The sequence below is a fragment of the Ailuropoda melanoleuca genome, chromosome 16 (genome assembly GCF_002007445.2).
Source record: "Ailuropoda melanoleuca isolate Jingjing chromosome 16, ASM200744v2, whole genome shotgun sequence".
Taxonomy (NCBI): domain Eukaryota; kingdom Metazoa; phylum Chordata; class Mammalia; order Carnivora; family Ursidae; genus Ailuropoda; species Ailuropoda melanoleuca.
The window spans coordinates 78,625,648-78,651,450 of record NC_048233.1 but is presented as its reverse complement, the minus strand read 5'-3'; the positions used below and the strand labels follow the sequence as shown (position 1 = coordinate 78,651,450).

General features: G+C 54.8%; 2 protein-coding genes across 2 annotated transcripts; one reads left to right on the top strand and one right to left on the bottom strand.

The window, feature by feature from the left end:
• Positions 1 to 628: 628 nt before the first annotated feature.
• UBE2L6 (ubiquitin conjugating enzyme E2 L6) lies at positions 629 to 11,846 on the top strand. The gene is made up of 4 exons (XM_002922707.4): positions 629 to 782; positions 4,771 to 4,866; positions 9,279 to 9,465; positions 11,137 to 11,846. The coding sequence occupies exons 1-4, from the start codon at positions 756 to 758 to the stop codon at positions 11,286 to 11,288; spliced, it is 462 nt and encodes a 153-aa protein (XP_002922753.1). The 5' UTR covers positions 629 to 755; the 3' UTR covers positions 11,289 to 11,846.
• Positions 11,847 to 13,559: 1,713 nt separating this feature from the next.
• On the bottom strand, positions 13,560 to 23,860 carry SMTNL1 (smoothelin like 1). The gene is made up of 8 exons (XM_034645625.1): positions 23,401 to 23,860; positions 18,894 to 19,594; positions 18,550 to 18,682; positions 18,385 to 18,436; positions 17,054 to 17,212; positions 16,775 to 16,889; positions 16,509 to 16,660; positions 13,560 to 13,737 (listed from the first exon to the last, which is right to left on the bottom strand). Exons 2-8 carry the CDS (start codon positions 19,590 to 19,592, stop codon positions 13,593 to 13,595), a joined length of 1,455 nt encoding a protein of 484 aa, XP_034501516.1. The 5' UTR covers positions 19,593 to 19,594; positions 23,401 to 23,860; the 3' UTR covers positions 13,560 to 13,592.
• Positions 23,861 to 25,803: the final 1,943 nt, after the last annotated feature.

Sequence of the window (25,803 nt, the reverse complement as noted above, 5' to 3'; positions counted from 1 at the left end):
TTTAAACATTAAACCTAGTCAAGGACCAAATGAGTTGTGGACGGAACCCCTAAGCGAGAGGAATGGGTCCAACAACGCCCCCTTGCGGTGCTCTGCACAGAAGCCGCCACCTGGGAGGAGCGTCCCTGCGGTTCCACCAGCGAATGCTGCCGGACACCACAAAGGACCCGAGCTGCCAGGGGAGCGGCCCCTGGAGGGGGTGTCGTCCACGCCATCCCCCATCCATTTTTAGAGACGGGGCACTGGGCCCAGGGCGGGTTAGTGGTTCGTCCAGCAGGGCCCCAGGAAGGCGCTCCAGCAGCTCAGGGCGGCGGTCTGAGGGCAGAGGCCGCGGGCGACCTGCGCGGGGGCTGCGCTGGCACAGCGAGCAGCCTGTGCGGACTCCCGGAGAGTGTGTCCTGCAGGTGGCACGGAGGCGCCCGTGGGGCTGAACGGTCCCGCGCGGCCGCCGGCGCCAGAGCTGCAACTAGAACCCGGATGTGCGGACTCGCGGCGCGCCCCGAGCGCTCTCCGCCTGGTGCACGGCGCCCCCAGCGGGCGCGGGGGGCCAGGCAGCGCCGCGCGCGAGCGGGTCCCCGGATCCCAGCTCCTCGCGCGGGACCGCGGGAACCCGAGTCCTCGGAGCAGCGTGGGCGGGGCTTTTTTGGGAGGCGGTACCATGTGGGCGGTGCCATAGGGGGGCGGGGCGCTCCGAGGGGGCGCGCCAGACTGCAGTCTTGCTGGAGCGCACAGAAGCCCCCGAGCTCGGTCCCGAGATGACAGCCATGAAGCGGGTGGCGAAGGTAACGGCGGTCGGGCGACCCCTTTCTTATGGCTCCCCTTGCCTCCCTTGTCCTGCCCCCTGCATCCCTCCCCCGGCTCTCGGAGCGCGGTTATTTGTCGCTGTCACCGCCGCCCCGTCCGGAGGACGAGTGGGTCTGCGATAGGGGCAGCAGCGGGAGTTGAAGGAAGCCGTGGGGAGGGGGCTTTCGAGCGGGGCTGTCGCTGCCTCCCTGGGCTGTGCTGGGCATGGGGATGAGCCAGCTCTGCTTGGGCCCAACTGGTTTCGGTTTCTTTTCTCCTGCCAGAAACTTGTGATAACAATTGCTTGCGTTTCTAGGAGGTGCTGGAAAGGTTCTAGGATCCAGGCGCTCCGCTGGGGCGCGGTGCGGGGTGTGTGTGTGTGTGTGTTAGGAACAGAGATACTGAGAACAAGGTCTTTGCCATGGAGTAGCTCATGCCCCGCCCCGAAATTGGGTACCTACATTTCTAGAGTCCTGAGAAGTATGGGGTGTTGAGTAGGAGTCAGGAACAAAGTTCCCTGGGTGTTCTCAGACGGAAAAGATGTCAAGGCGGAGCTGGAAGGCGTCCTGGAGTAGGTGGCATGCATTCATTCCTTTACAAATGTTGTTGAAAGCCTGTTATGTGCTGGCTCCTGTTCTAAGAAGTAGGGAGGCAGAGATGAGCAAAAATCTGCCCCCCCTTGAGCTTTCTTTCCAATCAGGGACACAATTTGAAGATTTACTTATTTTTATTTGAGAGAGGGAATCCCAAGCAGACTTCATGCTTAACACGAAGCCTGAGCTGGGGGCTTGATCCTACAACCCTGAGATCATGACCCTAGCAAGGGGAAATCAAGAGTCCATGTTTAACCGACTGAGTCATACAGGTGCCCCTCCAATGAGGAACACAATTTGAAATGAGGTCTGGGAGGATGGGAGGGGCGCAAATTCCCCAAGAGGTGGGAAAACCCAGGGTGTTTGAAGGACTGCTGTGGAGCCGGGACTTGGGCATAGGTGGGAAAGGAAGAGCAGTCATGATGAAATGGGTCTGACATGTCCCAGACTTTGACTCTCTTGAAAGTGCCCCTCCAGTGTGTAAAGCGGGGACAGGCTTCAGGGGGTGAGGAGGGCTGCCGGCTCCTCTCCACGTTTGAGAGATAGAGGGTCTCAGATTGGGGCATAGGGCTGGCTCAGCCCAGAAGGACTGAAATCTAGAGCTTAGCAACAAAATGGGGCAGAAGGTCCTTCTAGCCAAGTAGGGAAGAGCTAGGAGCCAGTATTTATCACACTGGCACCACGAAGTGCCAGGCACTTACAGTAGTTCATGAAATTCCCACAGCAACTCTGTGAGATAAATCTTATACCCCCATTTTAAAGATGAGGACGTTGAGGCTCAGAGAGAATAAGTTGGTTGTCCAGGGTCACCCAGTAGGGTGTGATGGGGCTGGAATTGGAGCCCAGGTTGGTGGGGCTCCAACACGCAGGCTTGTCCAGTGGCCTCTTTACTTTCATTTTCTTTTCCTCTGAGTCAGGTGATTTCCTAGCTGGTCTTAGGAAAGAGCCTTGTGTCCTAGCTTGGGTTTCAGTATCCTCAGGCTTACAGAATCTTCTTTTTTTTCTTTAAAAAAATTTTTTTTTATTATATCATGTTAGTCACCATACAGTACATCCCTGGTTTCTGATGTAAAGTTCGATGATTCATTAGTTGCGTATAACACCCAGTGCACCATGCAATACGTGCCCTCCTTACTACCCATCACCAGTCTATCCCATTCCCCCACCCCCTTACAGAATCTTCTGGAGGAACTCTTTTAAAACAGAAAAGCCCAAGCGATCCCGGTTATAGTGAAGTCAGGAAAATGTCCACTCCAGAGCTGTTTGACTCAGGGCTCCGTTCCTGCCGAAGAGTCATAGATAATACTGCAGCTAGGACTCATGGGAAAAGATGCTCCTACTTTTGGAGTGAAAAATAATTGAGGGGTCACAGCCCCTGGGCAGAAGGCACGAGAAACAGTTTGTGGGTATGAACAGAGACAGAATATGGGCTGAGAGATAGGCGATGGCGCCAGGGTTGTGTTTCTATGTTGGGGTTGCAGAGAAAGTTCTCATGGTCCACAGTCTGAAGAGCCCCTCCCATACTGTGGACTGGGGTTGAGCTTTCTGTCTGCCTTTTTTTATACCACGATTTCTCAACCTTGTCATTGTTGACATCTGGGGCTGGATAATTCTTTGTAGGATGTCTGTCAGCATCCCTGGCCTCTGCCTACTAGAAGGTGATAGCACTCCCCCAATTTGTGACAACCCGAAATGGTTCTAGGCATTTGACCCCACCCCAAGGTCCACTGTGGGGTGGGGTCAAATTGCCCCTAGTTGTAAACCAATGGTTTATACCCATTTGGTGTTCCAAAGGAAAATGGCCTTTTTACTTGTCTTTTTACTTGTTATTGTTGTTTGGTTTTCCAAAGAATGTCTTTTTACTTGTTATTTCCAAAGAAAAGGTCTGTTGTCCTACAGGATGGGACCCCAAAAGGGGAAAGGGGTTCCTTGGTCAGATGTGTTTGAGAAGCACTGCATGCTGTGGGCTCACATCTTGGAGATTCACGATCCGCTTTACCTTTGTTTTCCAATGTGCTTGATCACGGAACCCTTTTCCATCAATAACTAGTAAGCTTGCGTGGGGCACACTGTACGTGTTTGCTCTTATTGGGCCCTCTGCCTTGCTTGGTGCCTCGCCCCTCCTCTGCATGGCAGACCCCTGTTTACTCTGCATGGCCTGGCTCAGTGCTCCCTTGCCCCGCTCTTCCCCAGTGTGTATCCATCCGCATACCTTCTTTGCATAGTCACATTCATGATTCTGCCGTTTCTCCAGGGAGGGTCTTGAGGGCTGGGTCCTTCTCACTCAAGCGGATGCTCTGTGATGGGCTGGAGGGAGAATGCCGTGATGTCCTGGTGCCTGTGCTACATCTTGGGGCGGAGGTGGGCATGTGAGTCCCTCCTTGTCCCCTTGTCTCTCTGCTTGGTGTGTAGAGTTCTCTTCTGCTACGGCCTCCCTGAACCATCTCCCTTCTCCAGCCCCAGCCTGGAGGAGTTTGTCTCTGCTGTCCGTGCTGCCATGAGCACTGGAAGGGCCTGTCGTCATGCAGTGGCTGCCATGGGAGGAAGGGAGGGGGGGAGAGAATCAGGACCTTGTGTCGCTCCAGGAAGAGAGCAAGAGGACAGAGGTACAGTGTGTAGTATCTTGGTTTTAGGAGGAAAGGCTCCAAAGAGAGTTTACTCCCAAGTGGTACTAATGTCTGGAAAGACGGATCTTTATCTCCCCTCCTCTGCCCCCGACCTGGTACCTACAGAGCTTGGTGAGGCTTAAGGCACATAAGTCACTTAAAACACTCAGCACTGTGCTGGACACATTCTTTTTTTTTTTTTTTTTCCTTTTTTAAAAAATTTATTTAGTGGGGTGCCTGGGTGGCTCAGTCGGTTAAGCATCTGCCTTCAGCTCAGGTCATGATCCCAGGGTCCTGGGCCCCGTGTCAGGCTCCCTTCTCATTGCGGAGCCTGCTTCTCCCTCTCCCTCTGCTGCTCCCCCTACTTGTGCTCTCTTGTGCTCTGTCAAATAAATAAATAAAATCTTTAAAAAAAAAAAAGATTTATTTATTTTTTTGAGAGTGAGAGAGAGTGTGTGCAAGCAGGGGGAGGGCCAGAGGGCCAGAAGCAGACCCCCTGCTGAGCGGGAAGCCCGATCCCCCTGGAGGGGGGCTCAATCTCAGGACCCTGAGATCATGACCTGAGCCGAAATCAAGAGTCAGACACGTACCCGACTGAGCCCCCCGGGCGCCCCTGTGCCTGGTACATTCTAAGTGCTCAGTAAATGAGGGCTCTGACTTTGCCAGCTTCTGTCCCCGAGGGTGTCCTTTTTGGGACTTGGGACAGCTTGCTGCTGGGATCCGTGAACGGGCGGCTGCAGGAGGGGAGCCCAGCCGCCTGCCCACTGCTGTGACCCCCCTCCCCCCAGGAGCTGGAAGATCTTCAGGCAAAGCTTCCGCCGTACCTACGGGACCTGTTCAGCGACGACGCGGACGTCCTGGTGTGGCATGTGCTCCTTCTGCCTGTGAGTGTCCCGGGAACCAGGGCCTTCGACGGGGGGGGGGGGGGGGGGCGGAATAGGCTGGGATCTCCCCCCGAAAACAGTATTCTAGAAGACCTGTCTGAGTGCAAGATTTCTATTTTATCATTAATAGACTGACGATATTTTCTATGGGAAGTCATCTACACGCCTTTAGTTACATGGACATAAATATTAAAACAGTAAAACTTTATAGTAGTTCTTTGGAATATAAAGAGAACAATTCATTTTGATTATTTAGGATTTGGACTTCTTTTTTTTTTTTTTAAGATTTTATTTATTTATTTGTCAGAGAGAGAGAGAGAGCACAAGCAGAGGGAGCCACAGGCAGAGGGAGAAGCAGGCTCCCTGCTGAGCAAGGAGCCCAATGTGTGACTCGATCCCAGGACTCTGGGATCATGACCTGAGCCGAAGGTGGACATCTGTCACGTCCTGTGGGCTGCTGGGTTCAAGCAATCCATTCACCTAGCTTGAAGCGAGGACACCTGCTCTGGGCCTCAGGTGCCAGAGGACGAAGGTTCGAGAAGGTACTCCAGGGACAGATTAGATCCCCAAGGAGGCTAGCTCTGAGGGATGAGCGTGAAGCTGGGGGAATAAGTCAGAAGGAAGAAGGTGGATGACAGGGACACCTGGGGAAGGTCACACTTCAGAGGATACTGTGAAATCAGAGGACTCTAATGATTGTCAAGACCAAGGTGGCTGGTCTTCTGGTCTGAGTACAATTCCACTGTGTGGAGGGGTGTCCCCTGCCCCACCACCAAGCAATTCTCAGGACACCAGCAGAGTGTCCTACTCTATAACTCACTTCTGACACCATCTACCTGGAGATAGTGTCAGATCCCACAGATTAAGGGCCTGGTCCCACAAGACTATTTCCCCGGCACACACGTCCCGCCTCCCCTCAGAGGTCAGTCTCGAGTCCAGGCTGCTTCTGACCAAATGGTTAGAAATCAGAGGTTCCCATGACCCCTTCTTCGGGCTCAGTTACTTTGCTAGAGTGGCTCACGGAACGCAGAAACATTTTCCTTCCTAGATGACCAGTTTATGATGAAAGGTTATAAAGCAGAACAGCCAGAGGGAAAAGAGGCCCAGGGCAAGACATGGGGGAAGGGCACAGGGCTTCCCACCCTCTCTGGGCACGCCACCCTCCCCACACCTCCACGTGTTCTCCAGCCCAGAAGTTCTCTGAACCCCGCCCTTTTGGGTTTTTATGGAGACTTTATTACATAAACACAATCGATTAAATCATCGGCCATTGGCGATTAAACTGGAGCCCTTCTCCCCTCCAACCCTTTTTTTTTTTTTTAAAGATTTTATTTATTTATTTATTTATTCGACAGAGATAGAGACAGCCAGCTAGAGAGGGAACACAAGCAGGGGGAGTGGGAGAGGAAGAAGCAGGCTCATAGCGGAAGAGCCTGATGTGGGGCTCGATCCCATAACACCGGGATCACGCCCTGAGCCGAAGGCAGACCGCTGTGCCACCCAGGCGCCCCTCCCCTCCAACCCTTTAATCCCAGGGTTGGCTCCCCTGCCTACAGCACCCCCACCCCTGTCCTTAGGAGCCTCCAGAAGCCACTTCATTAACATAACAAAAGACATTTGGGTCACTCTCAAGACTTGGGAAATTCCAAGGGTTTTGAGAGCTGGGAGCCAGGCACTGTGGACAAAGACCAGTTATATATGAGAAATATATCTGAATGACCAAGTATCTTTTTCTTATAAATCGCAATAGCACAGTAGTTGTGCCCCCAGGAACTAACCAGAGACCTTCCAGCCATACAGGGGTCCTGAGCAAGCGTGCTAGGTGGGAAGAGTCTGGGATTGGGGGCCCAAGGGTTGATGCAGAAAAGCCAGCTAAGGGGGCCCAGCGGTGCCTGGTGGAGCCATAAAGGTGGCATGGTTGGCGGGCAGGGGAAGGAGAACCCAGAAAGGTCTGTGGGACGAGCCGGCAGATTGCCCCTCAAAAGCTCAGTTTCGATATACACGCTCACCAAGGTGGCCCCACTTGTCACCTTGTCAAAAAGCTGACAGCTGGGGGAGCCTCTGCAAGCTCATAGTAAGAGTTACCATTCGCTGAGAAACCCCGTGGCCCGAGCACTGTTTCCAGGACGTCGCACGAGCTGTCCTACTGAAATCCTCTCAACCACCCCACCGGGGAAGACTGACATCTTTTCACAGTTGAGGAAAGGGAAGCCAAGGGGGTTGAGTGACTTGTCACGGAGAAGGTCGCACAGGATAAGGTGGCCAAGCTGGAAGAATAGCCAAGTGCTTTTTCTATTTTTTTTTTTTTTACAGATTTTATTTATTCATGTGACAGAGAGACAGCCAGTGAGAGAGGGAACACAGCAGGGGAGTGGGAGAGGAAGAAGCAGGCTCCCAGCGGAGGAGCCTGATGAGGGGCTCGATCCCGGAACGCCGGGATCACGCCCTGAGCTGAAGGCAGACGCTTAACGACTGCGCTACCCAGGCGCCCCTACCGAGTGCTTTTTCTAAACCCAAACCCCAGGGAGATAGGACTTTCTCAGCTAACCCAGGGTACAGTATGAAGCTGTCAGGTCCAACTTCTTCATGTTACAGATGGGAAACGGATTCCCGGAGGAGCTCCAAGCCACGCCACAGGCTCGAGGCAGAGCTGGGACGGGTTCCCAGGGCCCTGCTCCAAGGCTCCGTGGTCTCCTTCCTCTGTTAGCACCCAGGAAGCCCGGCCTGCACCCCTGCAGACAGGACACACGGACATTCTCCCATCCTTTCCTGAGGCCTCACCCTTGGCCCTGTCTCTACTTTACAGGCCCCAAGCTCCTCTTATCAAAAATGGGAACACTGAGACATTTTCCTTCTCTGTGGTCATCTCCTCTATCTCAGACACACCCAGGACTGCCCTGGCTCCCATTTTGTCCTCTGCTAACCAAGGGGATCTCTCGTACAGCCTTGACCCTGGGCTTACATCCATATGTCATTCTGGCTGTCTTTGTCCTGTCTCAGTAACGAAGTTTCTGAAAGGATCTGGAGCTTTGGAACCAGCCAGAAGCCCCTGGGCTCTGTGCTGGGGTCACCTGAGTTCCAGGGCTCCCCTCTTCTAGGAGCATAGACTAGAGCTCATGTGTGGAGACGGAGTCACCGGCACTGGGTTCCCATCCAGTGCTCCATTGTGACCCTGGGCGAGTTACAGACATTGAACTTGAGTTTCCTCACCATAATACAGAGGCTAATAGTGGTGAGTTTTCATAACCTTTACTGTTATTAGCTGACACAAAGATAGTACTTTCTGTGTGTTAGGCCCTGCTCTAAGCCCTTAACATAAATTAGTCCTCACAAAACCTCTGGGAAGAAGTCTATTATCATTCTCATATGGAAGCACAGAGAGGTTAAATTACTTGCATAAGGTCACACAGCTAGAGAATGGCAAAGCCAAGATTTACTGAGGGGCGGGGGGCTCCAAAGTTCATGTCACCCTACCCTGTGCTGCATGGACTGATGTGTGTCAAGCCCTTAACACAAGGTGGCACGGGGTAGGTGCCCAGGAAAGTCTTCAGGTTGCTGGAAGTCTGGAGGACCTCCTACTGGTTCCTGGCAACCTGTCATTCCAGCCCCTGAATTCTTTCTTTTTTAAAAGTTTTTTTTTAATCATGGTAAAGTACACAATATTTACCAATCTAACCCTTTTTATCTTTTTAAAGATTTTATTTATTCATTTGAGAGGGAAGTCGGGGGGAGGGAGAGGGACAAGCAGACTCCATGCAGAGCTGGGAGCCTGACGAGGGGCTCAATCCCAGGGCACCGAGATCATGACCTGAGCTGAAACCAAGAGTCAGACGCTTCACCAATTGAGACACCCAGCCCCCCCTTCTTTTTCTTTTCTTTTTATTGTATCTCTATGAGAAGAGGGATGTTAGCTGAACCCACTGTGCTCATCATTTTACCATGTAGGTAAATTAAGCCATTAAGCTGTACACCTTAAACTTATACAGTGATGTCTATCAATTATTTTTCAATAAAACTGGAAAAAAGTTAATTTTCAAAAAAACAAAAAAAAAGCGGAGATAGTCCCTAGAGCTCATCTAATCAAACTGGACCCAGTCTTCAATGAGGAAACAGGCCCAGGGTGAGAGGCGGCTGGCCCATAGTCAGCGGCACGGCGGGAGACAGGATCCAACTTTGGGGCCTCCCAGGCCAGTGTTGTTCTGTGACTCTTCCACGAATCTGTGGCTCGGTCACCAAGTGAGTGCCGGTGCTGCCTGTGTCCATTCACGGTCCTACCTGGGAGTGCAGCAGACGGTGCGTGGGGGCCCGCGGTGAGGTGGGGAGGGGGGGGCCAGACCAGGGCCCTAGGAGGAAACCAGTCTTTTCAGAGCAGACGTGTCTTGGAGCAGAGCTTGACCCCTTCTCTTGCACAGGAGAAACCACCCTACAACCTCAAGGCCTTCCACCTGCGCATCAACTTCCCCGAGGACTATCCATTCAAGCCCCCTACGGTGACATTCACCACCAGGATCTACCACCCCAACGTGGGCCACAACGGACGGGTTTGCCTGCCCATCACCAGCCGTGAGAACTGGAAGCCTCACACCAAGACCTGCCAAGGTGGGGCTGGGCCTCGCCTAACAGGAGGGACTGATCCTGGATGTGGGGTTATGGGACTGGTTTGGAGTCAGGAAAGCCCCAAAGAGAGGAGATAAAAATTGTGGGTCTCAGCAGAGCCTGCCTTTGGATAGAAGGGATGCGTCCTGAGGTCCTGGGCTGGCTGACCTGGTCCTGGCCGGGCTTTTCTACCGGGGCAGGTGCGACAGAACCGCATGGCTATGGCTCATGGGAGAGAGAAGCAGTGGCCTGTAGAGGGAAGGGCTCTGCTGCTCTGTCTGCGGACCTTGGTGAGGTCTGTCCCTTCCCAGGCTCAGTGCCCTAAATGACAGTCGAGGGGACTGGCCTGATAATGGCAGTACACATCGAGTAAGCACTGTGAGCACTGTGCTGGGAGCTTTGCACACCGACTGCACCCCATCCCAGCAAGCCCATGTGTGGTGCTCTCATTGCCCACTGAGTAGATGAGGACCCCGGGGCACGTGGCAGGTAAAGCACTTGCCTACGGTCATACAGCTGGCAAGTGGCCGAGCTGGGATTTGAAGCCGGGCTTGGCTGACTCTAGAACAGCACCACCCAGCAGGACGTTCTGCAGTGATGGAAATGTTCTATAGCTGCACAGTCCAATTCCCAATTCCCACATGTGGCTACTGAGCACCTGAAATGTGGCTAATGTGATGGAGGAACTGAATTCCTCATTGCAATTAATTTTAATGCATTTCAACGTAGATATCTACATGTGGCTAGTGGCTACCTTGTATATTAGACGGTGCATTTCTAGAGCCCATGAGCGCAATCTACGTGCAGTCTGTCCTGCTTCTGGACCAGCTCAGGAGTGCTTTTTTTGTTGTTGTTAATTAATTATTTAATTACTTTTTTAAGAGAGAGAGAGAGTGTGTGTATGTTTGCACGAGTGGGGGTGAGAGTGGGGGGAGGGAGAGGGGGAGAATCTCAAGCAGACTCCCCACTGAGAGAGGAGCCTGACTCGGGGCTTGATCTCGTAATCCTGAAATCATGACCTGAGATCACGAGCTGAGCTGAAATCAAGAGTCAGAGGCTTCACCCAGGCTGAGGCACCCAGGTGCCCCCACCAGCTCAGGAGATATTAGCCTGGGGAACAAGGATCCCCGGGGGAGAAAGGTGGAGGGGTCCCCGGGGACTGTGGAACATGTCAAAGCACATGTTTGCGCATGTTCACACGGGTACATGGCTCGAGTGATGGACCATTGCCTTCACCGGGTTCCCAGAGGCCCCTGTGAAAGATTGGGAGCCATGGGGCAGTAGTGGTTTCCAGTCTTTAGGCTCAGAACCCTTTTTCCCAAATAAAACTTGATTTATTGGGAATCCTAATATCAAACAGAAAAACAGAGAAGGGAGTGGGACCCCCAAAACCCCATTTATCTCATTGATCCCAATGATGGGAAGCTTCTCTGAAGCCACGGAACATAGTTTGAAAGCTCTGGTGTAGCCAGTCAGGGCTTTGGGCGTCATCAGTGAGGAACGAGGGGCACTTGGCTCGGTCATAGAGTCAGCCTCATCCTGAGAGATGGAACCTCCTTGGGAGTCCCCTGCAGAGTGAGTGTGGAATGCCAGGGGATCTGGGGTGGGCTGCCATCGCCTGCTTCCCAGGATTTTTCTCTCATCCTGCTGTCCTGATCTGGCCTCTCTCCCCAGTCTTGGAGGCCCTCAGCGTGCTGGTGAATAGACCGGACCTGGAGCAGCCGGTTCGGGTGGAGCTCGCCGATCTGCTGGTACAGAACCCAGAGCTGTTCACCCGAGAGGCCAGAGACTTCACCCTCAAGTATGGAGTGGACCGACCCTCCTGACTGTTCTCACCCCTCTCTGCGCTGGAGCCTCTGCGTGATGGACGGACACATCTCGTGGACTGAGGGCCAGAGCCCCCTCCTTTGTTCCGTATTTTCCTTCATAGATTGTTAGTCATTAGTGTGTGTGTGTGTGTATGTGTGTGTGTGGTGTGGGCCCATTCCCAGCTCACCTGGCCGCAGGTGGGTTTTCCTGGTCTCTTTCTCTGCCCCAGAGCCAGAGGAGTTCACCACGGGACAGTTAGGGGCCAGCTCTCCAGCGCTCTAGGGCATGGAAATCCTGGTCTCACTAATTGCTCCTTCTTACAGACACAGGTCACCTCCCAGGCTGGTGGGCAGGAAATGAGCCCAGAACCAACCAGAATCCCCGCAGGGCCCAGGGACCAGGGGGCAGAGGGGGCAGGGCCCTCAGAATCATATTTACAGTTGAGTGATTTGTTTACTGAGTGACTGAAGTCGGCCCCACTGCTAATAGGTACTACGAGTCTAGATTGAGGTGCCAAACCTTTCCTTCCCCACTGATAAACCACAAAATGAAGAATTTCCATCCAGGAAATCTGACTACATAGTTTGGTTTTGTTTTTTAAAATTATTACTTGAGAGAGAGCGCGCTTGAGTAGGGAGAGGGGCAGAGAGAGAGGGAGAGGATCTCAAGCAGACCCCCTGCTGCGCATGGAGCCTGACACAGGCTCCATCTCACGACCCTGAGATCACGACCTGAGCGGAAACCAAGACTCGGGCTCTCAATCAACTGAGACACCCAGATGCCCCTGACCACATGTTTTAAACTCCTTTTTTTCCCTTTTTCTAAAGATTTTATTTATTTGGAAGAATGCATGCACAAGCGGGGGGCGGGGGGCAGAGGGCAGAGGGAGACGGAGAGAGAGAATCTCAAGCAGATTCTATGCTGAGCGTGGAGCCCAATGCAGGGCTCGATTCCAGGACTCGGAGATCATGACGTGGGCCCAAACCAAGACTCAGCTGCTTAACCGACTAAGCCACTCAGGCACCCCCTGACTACCTGGTTTTAAAACCACTTGCAATCCCATTAGGTTGCCGGTTTCTGGGGGCCAGCCTTCAGGCTGGGAGGAGTGCCCCCCCAGCTTCCATTCCAGGGGGACCACAGAAACCATCTGCTTGTCCACCCATTAAAGGCACAGATGAACTTGGAGCCTGGCTGAGTGTTCGCTGAGAGGACGGGTGGTTTCGCCGGGAGAAGGTGAGGCTGAGGGTTAGCTGCTGTCTACTGTCTACCCCAGAACGGACGGCTCACGGGGCTTCGAGCCTCGTGTAACCCCGAACACTGTGGGGAAAACTGGCCTGAGGGACTAGGCTGTCAACCTGTCCACAGGGGGGAGGAGCACCCCTATTTTACAGACGAGGCAACTGAGGCACAGAGTGCTGCGGTGGATGGCCGCGTCTGCTCCGCCCGTCGGGGCCCGGTCCACGCCCTCGTCCACCGTGCCGAGCCGGCTGGGTTTTGTTTCTCTGTTGCACATGAGCTGTTCTCATCAGCACCCACGCTCCGAAGGGCTGATGAAGGCAGACAGGCCTGTTAGCACGAAGTTTTAAGCAGCTCTGGGGCGCGTCTCTAATGAACAATGGAACAGCAAAAACAAGCCAGAACTCCAGCCGGAACAGAGGGATTAACTTCACCCGAAGGAAGGACGAAGGACGTTCAGGCAGCTGCAGTCTAAGCTGCTGGGAAGCTGCCGCTTGTCAGGGACGGAGTGCGGGGTATCTCCCCAGGCCCTGCTAACCGAGTTCGAGATTTCCAGAGAACCTTCTGTCCCAGCACCCAATCTGGGGGAAGTGTGGAAAGAGGGAAGAGAATCAGGAAAAGCGCCACCAATGGCTCAAAATGTACAAATGTGCTTACTTTTGGCCTGATTTGCTGAACGCTAAAGTGACACGCACCGGGCAAGGCTGTTGGCTCGTTTCATTATCTCATTCAACCCTCACAACACCTCCATCAGGTTTGGACTCCTGTTATCCCTGTTCAGATGGTAAACTGAGGCTCAGAGACGTCAACTCACTGGCCCAAGGTCACACAGCTGCTTAGCAGGGCCATTGCCCTTTCCCAAATGCCTGTCCCGGTTGTTGAGAAGATCGTGTTGGGTGAAGAACCCTGGCGGCCGGGGTTTATTATTCCAGAGGGAGTGAGGTTCCCGGGCGGGGGATGGAGGGTGCACTGAGGGGCCAGACAGGATTTTATAAAAGTACTTTTAATGCATTTAAGACTGGTGCCACCTGCCCTGGCTCGAGCCCCAGCTCTGCCCACCTCCACCCACAAGGCCGGTCCGCTCCTCATTTCTTCTTGGTCTTCACCAGCCCCTTCTGCACAAGGCTGCGGTACAGCTCCTGGATGTAAGTGTAGACACACTTGGAGTCCGGCACCGCCAGTCGCACCATGTCGTCCACCTCCAGCAGCTGGGCACAGTCGGCCAGTTTCCTGAGGGGCGGGGGGGGATGGCTGAGCAGCCCAGCCAAAGCTGAAGGATGTGGCCGCCCCGGGGGGCAGGGACAGCCCAGCCAGAGTGAAACCCACAGAATCGTGTATGTTGGAGCCGGGCGGTCATCTAGGCTGACCAACCCATTGTACAGATGAGGTCAATGAGCCCCTGCCAGTCACAACTCAAATGCAGCTTGGTCTGATCTGGCCAAAGCACACGTATGTCAAGGCCAAAGGGAGTGACACAGCTGGGACTCAATCCCAGGCTTGCCTCTGGCATCCTTGCCCTAAAGCTGGGTCTCGGCAGTCCCAGCCTATCAGACTGCCGTGGGTGCTGGCAGTGGGAGAATCTAGGGTCCCAGCAGAAACCCTCTCTTGGGGCAGAGACAGCTAGGCTGAGACCCAAGCCAGACTGGTCTGAGAGCCGGGGGAGGGGCACAGGCTGGAGGATTTCCAAGAATGGGACATGCTCCCTGCAACCAGTGCGGTGATCTCCGCTCCTGGGGGTGGGTCAGGGTGCTGGCCCCCTACACATGAGGCGCTTCATTCCCTCTTGGCCTGAGGAGTGGTGGGGCCAGGCTCCTCTGGCAGCACAGCTGATGGGGGTGGGGTGCGAGCACTAGCTGTTCCCCTGCATCCCAGGATTCCATGGGAATCCAGTGAGTTCTAGAACAGGGGCAGTGGGAGGTGATGGCTGGGGCAGGGGCCCCCTTACTTCGCACAATCTTCACACCAAACCCAAAGAGAAGGGAAGTCAGCTGCCAAGAGTCACAGAGCTAAGAAGGGGGGGGGCAAGATTTGAATTCAGCAGGTCAGTCCCTCCATCCTGTGGCCCCATGCATCCCTACCAACAGCCCTCCCTTTTCACGGCTGCCTGATGCTTCCTGGCAGGCCGGTCCTTGTCACCTGATTATTCCTCACCTGATTATTCATTTTGCCTGCCCCAGGCTCTGCCTGGCTTGGAACCGAGGCAAGGCAGCTGCAGGAGGACAATGACCTATGTCCTGCAGGCCAGGGACACTGGGTTCCTGGCGCTCACTTAGAGCTCTCGACTGGAAGTTTCACATCCATGTCATGGCTCTGCCAGGGCCCTCCTGTATGAACCTAGGACATCGAGGGACCTCGCTACTCACACCCACCCTCTAAGACTGCTGAGAGGATAGAATGAAATGATCCAAGGAAAGCTCTTAGCAGGACGCCTGGCACCTATTCACCCTCGATTCATGGGGCTGGTCATCAACATTAAAAGTGCTTCTGAACCAGAGCAGGACCTGGCACTCCTAACCCCCTCGGCTTTCCACCCCAGGGCACGCATTCCATCCCTCACAGGAAAATGTGAAACTGGAAGGGATCTTCTGGAATATCAAGCCTGGTGGTTTTCAGATTCCATCCTTGATGCCCTAGGGATCCATATATGTGCCTCGGGGAGCGTCTTGGGAAGGGTGCTGGGCGCTGAGCTGGCATGCTCCAGGAACCCCTCCCAACCTAGAAAGGTCCCCTTTTGAGTGATGACATTGATCATAACTCCACATCCATCTTCTCATTTTGCCCCTGGGGGACACGCAGGCCCAGAGAGGGGAACGCGCTTCCCCAGGGCTGGTCTAGATCAGAGGGCTCCGTGTTCCAGCCCCAATGCTGACATCCCCAGTGACTCCCTCCCTGTCCCAGGGCTTTGGAAGTGCCCTCATCTGTCCACTCTGGGGCCTCAGAGTTGACCTCAATCTTCTGCATAATCGATTTCTACTAGGTGGCTCAGAAGCCTCTGGGGGGGGGCTGGAGAGAAGGGGTGCTCCTGGCATGTGCTCCTTGGGAGCCCTAAGGCCATCAGGGTGCATTCAGGCCTCCCAGTAGGTAGAGACAGAGGGCTCCAGCTGAGGCCAGCTCTGGTGCTTTGGTGGGGAGAGCATCTCCCCTTCCCCCACCACCGAGCAGCCGCATCTTTGCCTCTCAGGTTCTTCCTCGGGCCTCGCTGTTCCTCACACTCTTCCTGCTTTTCCAGTACCCCGTTCTCCATCCCATCACCACCACCCCTGGCATCCAGCTGTATGAGCCTCAGCAAGAAATCCCCCTCCAGATTCCAAAGTGGCGAATAATTACCGTAAAAGCGGTGGTATCATCCATCATCATATAGGAACGACAGCTCAGAAAAATTTTTGGAGCGTTTACTGTGGGCGAGGCACTGCTATAGAGAGCTAGAGCAGTAGGTCCAATAGCACCTAATTACCAATAGCACCTAATTACCTACTTAATTCTCACAGGAGCCCTGCGGATGAGGAAACGTCGCGCCCATTTTCCAGATCAGGACGTGAAGTCTCAGAGAGGTAAAGGCGCCTGTTCAAGAGCACACCGCTAAGAAATGGCTGCGTCAGACCAGCCGTGTCTAAACAGCAGGCCTGCCACTCGCCTACGGCCTGCGTTCTCTTCGGGGGCACCGCCCCCTGCCCCCTGCCGCCCGCGTTACATTTCGCACGGAGGGGTGTGCTTATGACCCATCTCGCCCTGTAGACTCTAAGCCGCGACAAGCGGGGATTCTGCCCGGTTTGCCCACGGCTGCGTCCTGACACAGTTCCTGAGGCTTGAACAGCGTCTGCTGGATTCGTGACCGTGCCGTGTGGCTGGCTGAGCCGCCCGCTACTCCGGGTGTGAATCCAGCGCGCCTGCGCCCCTGCGTGCTCCGGAGCGGCTCCCTGAGCTCCCCCCCTTCCCCGTGCTCCCCGGGGTGCATCTCCCAAGCCCCCCCCCCCCACCCCGGGTCCGTCGCTGCGGCTTACTCTGCGGTGGAGAAGGCCAGGGTGAAGTTGTGCCGGCGCTGCGTGGGCTCCAGCGCGGCGTAGTCGAAGGCGTCGGGGAAGAACTTGTGGATGAGGGCGCAGAAGGCCATGCCGCTGCTCCAGCTCGAGGAGAAGTTCTGGATGTCCACGTGCTGCCGGCGAGCAGGCCTCGGTGAGCGTCCGGCCCAAGGGCCTGCACCTTTCCCTCGGGCTCTGCGCCACCCAGCCCCTCCCCGGCCTGGGCGAGGGTCCCTGGCCCGGCCCACCTCGTAGTTTCTGGTCATGGCCCGGCACCACTCGAGGAGCATGTTCTTGACACCGCCAATGGCCGCCCCGGCTGCCTTCGTGTTTCGGAACAGGGCCGTGGGGCCCGACGCTGCCCTGCGAGGGGAGGCATGGAGAAGGCCCGGCCAGGGAGGTGAGAGCTCATAGGACGCCCCAGATAGCAGCCCTCCCACCAGGGCCTGGGCTGTTCCCATGCTGTCAGGGCCCCCGCCCCGCCGACCGTCCTGTGGTTCCTGGGGCAAGCCCAGCCTGCACCCTACCCGCCAAACTTGTCCACGATGGCTTTGCAGTTCTGTGCTCGGGGCCCCCGCGGCCGGGCAGGGGCTGACACCCTGCGCTCTGGTGGCTTCTCTTTCTTCTTCTCTTGGGAGGGAGGGGGCTCTGTAGGACTCTGGGGCACGTCACTGGGTGAAGACTCACTACGAAGAAGGTTCAGAACAGTGTGAGAGGGGCTGGGACCAGCCCCTCCAGGACACAAGGAGTGGGCAGGGAGCCCGGCTAGGGTGGGAGATCCCTGCAGTCAAACGAGGCTTACCAAGTTGTGGCCTCCGTTCCCAGCACACCTCTCCTCTGTGCCCAGCACTGGGAGGGGATCGAGGCAGAATAATGAGGCTGTCTCACTTTGGGGAGCATGTGGTCTGGTGAGATATGTGTGCAGAGCTAAGAAAAGTCTGAGGCCTGACCTGAGTTTGAATCCTGGCTTTGCCTCTTATTTGCTGTGTGATCTTGGGAGTGTCATGTCACTTCTCTGAGCCTCAGCCTCCTCATCTGGAAACTGGGGACAAGAGCTACCTGCCAAGGGGGCTCTAAGGCTGGAGAAAGAAGGGGAGTGGAGAGCATCCAGCCGAGCCTGCCACGTGACGGCCCGAGTGAACATGCACCCGTTAGCTTTCCCTGAGAAACTGGCACGGAGGTGAATCTCAGGTCAAGACAAAGGATGATTCTTCCAATGAGTCAAGCTGTACAATTCAAGAAGGTTCTTGCTGTATCCAGCACCCGTTGGGTATCAGGCACGGTGCTCAGTGCTCTCCACTGTTCTTTTAAAAGTAATCCCTATGCCCAGCATGGGGCTCAAACTCACGACCCTGAGACCGGGAGTTGCATGCTCTACCGACTGAGCCAGCCAGGCGCCCCATGTCCTTTTTACCTTTTATGCCATGGAAGCCTCACACTAATCCTATGAGGTACGATTACGATGCCTGCTTCACAGAAGAGAACAGTGACATGGCCAAGGTCACGCGGTTGGTACGTGGCATAGTCATTGCCCGAACTCAGCCTTTCTGCTCACGCTCCGTGGGCAATGCTCACGCCACGGAAACATGCTCAAGGACGAGACGAGGAGCCCCATGAAGATCTAACGAGGACGCTGAGGAGGAGGCTTTAGCGGTGGAGGGGGAAATGGTCCCTTTGCTCCCAGCCTCTGGCTCCTCTGGTTTCCTGGGCTCTGCCCTGGGATTGGGGGCTGAAAGCCAGGAATCCTGGACTATCTCTAGACCAAGGGCCAGGGAGACCCAGGCCCAGGCGATGGTAGACTTTGAAGGGAGTGCATGGTAGAGGGTGTTGGAACGGGGGCCCCAGAATTTGGCATTACCTGGCAGAAGGACTGGTCTCCCCGGAAGCTTCCGTGTCTGGACCCAGCCCATCTGGAAGGAGCGAATGGAGGGACGGGGGGAAGCTGGAGCTACCTTGACGTGCTATCTGCACACCCCCTCAGGGTAGCAACCGCAGCGCCCCATGGGCCCCTGGGCTCACTCACCTGGGCTGAGGCCACTGCCCTCCTCGGTGGGGCTCTCGAGCCATTCCTCAGGGGAGCTGGGAATCACCCCTGCTCCTTCCTCCGACTCTGCCTCCACACCCTGGTCCTGCTCTTCTTTGGGACTACCTGGCTCCTGGAACAGACATGATCTGTGTGGGCTCATGGTCCCACGGGCACCTGCCCGAGGCTTTGTGAGGGCTTCAGAAAGATCCGGAAGGCAGCCTGAGGCCACCGCGCTGCACCCCCCACCCCAGGCTCTTGATGTCTTTGGGAAGACTAGACTTTCCCAAAGGAATAAAGCCGGCGGGGGGGTGGGTGGGCTTACTTCCTGGGGTGCAGAGGACTTCAGAACACTGGGGGGCCTCCTCCCTCCTCTCCTTTGCCTCACTCACCACCTCCTCCTTCACGTCAGCCTCCCGAGGTTCAGCGCCAGCCTCCCCTTCCACAGCAGCCTTCGTCTGAGAGTCTGACCTGGCCTCTGGGGCACCGGCTTTCTTCTGGCCTTCAGCCGCGGGCTCCTCTGTCTTGCTGCTCTTCTCCTGAGAGGCCGTTGTGGCCTCCTCCTTCCCGTCAGCCTCCCTGGCTCCAGTCTTGGCCTCCTGCCCCCCAGCAGCCTGCTTGGGCTCAGCCTTGGCCTCGTCATTCGCACAGGCTTCCTCCCTAGATTGGGCCTTGGCCTCCTTCTCGTCAGCTTGCTGCTTCTCAGAGGCCAGCGTGGTCCCCTTTGCTTCCTCAGCCTCCTTGGGGGCAGGTTGGGTCTCTTCCTTCCCGCCGTCCTGCTTGTGAAGTTCAGCCTCTGCTTTGGACTCCACCTTGACCTCATCCAATCCACTGGCTTCCCCCTGAAGTTCAGGAGAAGTGCAGTCCTCGGCTGGTGCCCTTTCCTGCTTTCCGGCTCCAGCTGGAGGCCCCTCTTTGACACTCGTCTCGGTTGTGCTTTTGGCCTCCTCTGCGGGGTCTCCACCTCCCTGCGTCACGGGGGCCTCCGGGGCTGGGGAGACCGTGGTCCCATCTGCAGAGGGCTTCTCTTCCTTCTGCTCCATTTCTGGAAAGTGGAGGCAAGCAGACCTGGTCACACCCCATTCCTGCGCCAGGTGAAGACCCCGCCCTCAGAGAGCACTGGCCTGGGAGTCTGGAGGCCAGGCTCAGTCCTGGGTCCCCCATGGCGCCACCACTTGGACATGTGACGGGAGCATCCGCGTTCCCTGGGGTCCAGCACGGCTTCCCCACAGGTGAGGTGTTGGGCCACATGAACTTGGCCTGCGATGGCGTTCACCTCCCACAGGCTGTGGCTTGGGCTTTAAAGAACATCAGATCACATAATGCCTTTTCAAGGATCTTGCCTCTTTCTGATTAAGGCAATGAAATGGTGAAAATGGGGTCTTGGCATCGGGAACACCTGTGGAGCAGTGGCTCTTCTCCCCTTTCAATGGACGTAGTGGCTAACCTGGCTCGGAGCCCAAAGCAGGGAGAAGTATCTAGATAGAGTCTAATAGTGCTGCCTTGTTTCCGTTGTATTTCTTTTTACGGTTACTTTCTATTTCTGGCCGGTGATATTGAGTTTCCATTTCCAATAGTGATATAAACTTTCTTTTAAAAATATATTTGTTGGGGCGCCTGGGTGGCAGAGCGGTTAAGCGTCTGCCTTCAGCTCAGGGCGTGATCCCGGCGTTATGGGATCGAGCCCCACGTCAGGCTCTTCCGCTATGAGACTGCTTCTTCCTCTCCCACTCCCCCTGCTTGTGTTCCCTCTCTCGCTGGCTGTCTCTATCTCTGTCAAATAAATAAATAAAATCTTTTAAAAAAATATTTGTTGAATTTAAAAATAAGTTAATTCAAAGGAAAGCATTCGGGAAAGCAGGACACAGGTGGTACAGATGTGCTTAAATCCCGGGGGTGGCGTGAAAATGCTTGAAATTTGGGAAAGCCTGGGCCAGCTGGTCTCTGGGGCTCTGCCAGCTCCGCCAGCTGCCACGGCTCTGTCCCAGCTCAGCCAGTGGTTCTCAGAAAAGGTGGGCCTGGACAGGGGAGCGTTTATTTTGGTGAAGAATAGAAACGTACTCTCCCTCACCTCCGCCAGAGAAATCTGACGCTCTAAGTGCCAGGGGTGGGGTGGGGGAGGAGGGGAGGGTGTAATACCCTGACCTGAGCTTTCCTATTCCAGTACTGTATATACTGTAGGATCTAAAAAGACAAGTGGGGGGGGCGGGGACAGGGCCAGCTCCATCCCCCTGCCCTTCTTGGGTGTCTGTTTACAAAGAAATCAATCCTCAAATAGTGTTCAGGGCATGACTCAGGCTAAAAATACCACCTGCCCTCTGCCGTGCCATCATTCTGGGTGACAGTACCCAGGGCACCTGGGCAGCTGGGACAGAGGCAGGAAGATAGGAGGACTGGTGACAGGGCTCTGTTCCTGCCACCCGCTCGGGTCTTACTGCCCCCAGTCCAGAGTCCTCGGGGTCCCTGGATCCGGTGCCCCCACGGTTTCCGAGGAAGCAGGCTGGGATTTGCAAAGATGCTCACACTGTCCGCCCACTCCGCTCCTCCCGCCAGAGCCCCTTCATGGTTCGGCAGTTCCAGCCGTGTATTAGCTGGGAGCCAACCAGCTGGAGATGGAATGCACATCAGCAGGGAGCCAGGAGGCCACAGAGCCAGACTGACCCCATCTCTTACTCGCTCACTCTGAGACCGGAGCAGACCCTTTGCTTCTCGAATCCTCAGTTTCTACTGACAGGACAGGATTGGTCTAGATCAGATTTTCCAAACTGTTCTGTGGAAAACTGGGGTCTTGTAAGACATTAATAGGAGCTGGGGTCAGGGAAATGTATTCTCTGGCCGAGGCTGTTCCAGAAACAGCCTCCTCTTTATCCTTTTAGAGATATACAACTTCATTGGCACAGAAGAGGGTTCTAGACACTCCATAGTAAAGAAACCGTAACTTTGCTTAGCTTTATTTAACTTGCTGTTCCCCAAACCTATTTGACCGTGGATTTACTTTTTCTTGCTTTCTTTTCTTTTTGCTTTGCTTTTCCTGAAATGCGCCTACCGCCATCTTGAGCGACGCCCTGTCTCCCAGAGGCAAGTATGGCAGATGTTGGCCTGAATGACCCACACAACCCCAAACTCCGTGCTCGCTTTGGAAGGTGGTGTGGTACAGGGGTGAAAATCATCAAGTCTGGAGTCTTCCCACTGTTTACTAATCGTGTGATCTTGAGCAAGCTACCTGCCCTCCCCGTGTTGTGATGTGTAGAGATAAAAATCACCCTGTAGGATACTGGACAGTTAAGGGAGCCGATGCATAGAAAGTCTTTTGAGGTGTGCCTGCCATGAAGGGAGCACTCAAGACTTTCTTGTATTTTTATTGTTATTATTGTATTATTATTACTTTTAACTAGGCTCCACACCCAACGTGGGGCTTGAACTCACAACCCTGAGACCAAGAGTTGCATGCTTTACCAGCTGAGCCAGCCAGGCACCCTGAAGGGAGCCCTCAGCACACAGCGGCCTGTATGGCTGTAAGTTGGCCTCTGCCCATTGATGTTGGCCCTGACCCAGCCATGAAGGCATTTTGTTGGTAGACAAGGCAAGGAGGACTGAACGCCAGTAAGATGACAACAAGCCCCTTTTATACCTCAGAGGGCTGTGGTGCTTGGCTACGACTTAGCAGAGTGCTGTGGCCATCTTTCCCTTCGTGTACCTGTTACACGCTGCAGAGGATGGGGGCGGGAGGGAAGGAAGGTGCAGGTGCACGCACACACACGCACACACACACCTCGGCCGTCCTGTGTGTTCATCACCTCAGCTTTTCACACCCCCCAGGCTTGTCATAAATAGATAAGGAGTGAAGAACCCCAGAATGTGAGAAGCCGGGGTAGCAGCACCCACCCCAACACTAACAATTCTCTACCAGGTTTCCAACTCACTCCGAGGGACCCTGTGGGACCTCACTCATTCCTTGCTCTAGCCCTTTGGAATAGGTGTTACTGGTCCCGTTTTGCAGATTAGGAATTGGAAGCCCCTTGAGTAAAGTCACAGGGCCCAACCATACCTAGAGCCCGGGTCTCCTGACAAGTGGTCTGGTGCTTGTGCCAAAGGTGCTGCTCCCGCCAGCTCTGCAGCCAGCGTCCCTCCAGAGGCTCAAGGCCAGAGTGAGGGGCACCCCACTGGTGGGCGAGGGCAGCCGGGTGTGGCTGAGGAGTGCAGCTCTCTCTCTTCCATGTGCACGGCAAGCCCTCTCCTCCCTCCATCCCTTCCTCTCCATCTCACCTTCTCTTTCCTCCCCAGGAAGACTACAGGCACCCCGTTTTGTATCCCAAGCAGCACTGCAGACAGCTCCCCTTCTCTCTCCCTGTTTCTCTTGGCCGGCTGGGAGAAAAAGAACCCAGGAGCTCAAGTTCCAAGCCCCAAATACTGTAGACGACACTTGATGGTTCTATGAACACCTCCCTGACCCCCAGTCTGTCTGCTGGTGGTCCTGAGGCCATCGCTGTCTGTCCCCCATCCCAGCCAGTGACCCTTCCTTGGAGAAGACACTCTCAACTGCTTAGAGAGTCTGCCTCCCACCCCGACCAGACCAGACTCCCAAGGCCCTCTCTGCCCCTGTCAGGTCCTCCCGGGGGATGGCCACCTGCAGGCTACTCTGTGGGTAATCTCAAGTGGCCCAACACCCTAGGGCTAGCTCCCTGACCTGTAGCATCCAAAGAGAGTTGACAGAGAGGTGGAGAGGATTAGTAAAGAGCCAAGATTTCGCCAGCTCTGGGGCTCTGCCTGGAGGTTCCAGCCCTTGGAAGGTGGGAGAGGGGTTGGCAGCTGGAGGGGGGCACTTAGAAAGGGACCCAGAGCTTCACCTACCTGTGGGGCTTCTGCCTGGGGGCTTGGAGCTGTCTCCTTCCTCCAGCTGAGCGGCCTCACTCCCGGGCTGCCTTTAGCCCCAGCCAGCGGCCTCTAGCCCCCAGCTCTTCCGTCTGCCCGCCTCTCCCTTCCTCCCCCCTTCTACCCCACCCCACCCCCACTTCAAGAGCCTTCAGCTGAAGAAGAGCAGTGTTTACCGCCCTGTTGGTACAACACTTTCCCTTGGCCCAGGAGGCTCAGATTTCCCGTGAAGATCTGACAGGTGGCACCTTTCAATCACAGCCCGTCTTTCCTGCCCTGACCCCGGCGGTATCCATCCTGCGGCCACCTTTCTTCCCAATGTACTCGCCTGGCTCTGGTGACCCCGAAGACCATCCGCAGGCCCATGTGGAGGATGGTCACCAGCCCTCTGGCCTCGCCTGCCCATCCAGAGCCCAGGCTAGGCCTCCTCTGCTCCCTTTGCCCCCCTCACCCCATGTTCCTTTAAATAGTCCTTTACTCCTCCTCAGACAGAAACAGCTGCTGAAGGGTGGGCGGCAGAGGGGGTGAACGGGACAGCTGCCCACAGGGGGGTGTCTCGGGGCTCACACAGCACAGAGAGATGTGGAAGGGGAGGGGCGAACAGGTGAGGAGCCAGGGCCCAAGCCAATGGAGCACTGGGCTTAGGGTCTAGAAAATACAAGACTAAATTCTGTTTTAAGCTGAAATGACTGGTACATGGGACGCTCAGAGGTCTTCATACTGAATTGAGATTTTTTTTTTTAAGATTTTATTTTTAAGTCATCTTTATGCCCAACATGGGGCTTGAACTCACAGCCCTGAGATCAAGAGTCACAGGCTTTGCCGGCTGAGCCTGCCAGGCGCCCCTGAATTGAGATTTTGCTCAGGAAAACAAATCCGTATCTTCCCTATGTGTCCTGTGATCTCAGCGAGGTACTACTTTGGGAGAATGTGTGCAGGGGACACCCCTATCGCTTAGGGAGCCTGGGGCTCCCCAAAACCACCTCCCCCAGTTCTTTCCACCTCAGTCACACTGGCCTCCTTCCTGTTCCTGAAATAAATCGATTCCTTTCCACACTCAAGGCTGTCAGCTTTTTGCTTCTGCTCTTTGCAAGACTGTTTCCTTCTCATTCTGCTCTCAGCTCAAATTCTGTTCCCTCAGAGAGGCCTCCATGGCTTCTGTCCCTCTCCATCATTTTGTCCTGGTTTATTTTCTTCATAGTATTTACTGGAATCCAAAGTGAGCTTATTAATTTACTTACTATCTGACTCTTACTGGGCTCTAAGCTCCACGAAAGCAGAGACTTTGTCTCCCAGGGCCTACCTAATTGCGGGGTTCACGGGGGGTGCTCCATACATATATACATACTGAATAAATAAATAAGTTAATAGAAGGTCATGGCGGGGGAAATCCTGTGGGGCCCCTGTCAGACTCTGGCTTTTGCTCTGTGATTGGAAGCCAGTGGAGCCTTTCAGGTTGTAAAGGGACATGATCTAACTTTAGTTTTTGACAAGATGACTCTGGTTGCCGTTTTGAGAATAGACTGAGGGGGGAGCATGAACTGAGGTGGGGAAACCAGTCAGGGCATTACTGCAGTAAGCCAGGTGCAAGATGGCAGTGGCTTGGATCGGATGGTCAACACTGAAGGTGAGGAGACGTGGTACTGAATGGTAATTGTGGATGACAGTGACCAAGACTGTGCCAGCTTTGTCTCCAAGCCACTAGAATGACCCTTCCATGCAAGCCACTGACATTCTTGCCTTCTCTTCTCCTGTTCTTCTCCAGGGAGTCCATCTAGACTTTGTATTCTCTACGCCTCTCATGAGTGGTCAGGGCCCATAACAGACTCCGGGTGACCATCCTGAATCCCTTCCTTTGCGGTTGAGCTCCCATCCAAGAGGACAATACTGATCCACGCTGAGCAGCAAATACACAACTCCCTTCGGGAGCCTGGGAGGCTGGGAAGGGGTGGAGCATGGTAGAGGGAGAGGCCAGAGCCTCAGGGTGGTGCTGACAGAGGTCAGCAACTTTAGATGACGTATCTGGATTCCAAAGAGATCTTGGAAGGCTGGGGCTGTGTAAACTGGTTTTGTTTTGTTTTGGTTTGGTTTTTACAAGAAGAAACTTAACAGCAACAACTGGAGATTCCTACTCGTGTTCTCAAATCCCCAACCGTGTAAGTATAGGAAGGAAAAGACAGTCTCATACTACCTAATAGCCATGACATCATCATCAGTAAGAACAGTGATTACCCAGGCACTGGGGGGAGGGGGAGAGTGTGATGTTGTTCAATGGGTATAAAGTCTCAGGTGTTCAAGATAAATAAGTCCCCAAGATCTGTTATACAACATTGTGCACACAGTTAACAAAATTGCACTGTGCACTTAAAAATTTGTTCAGAG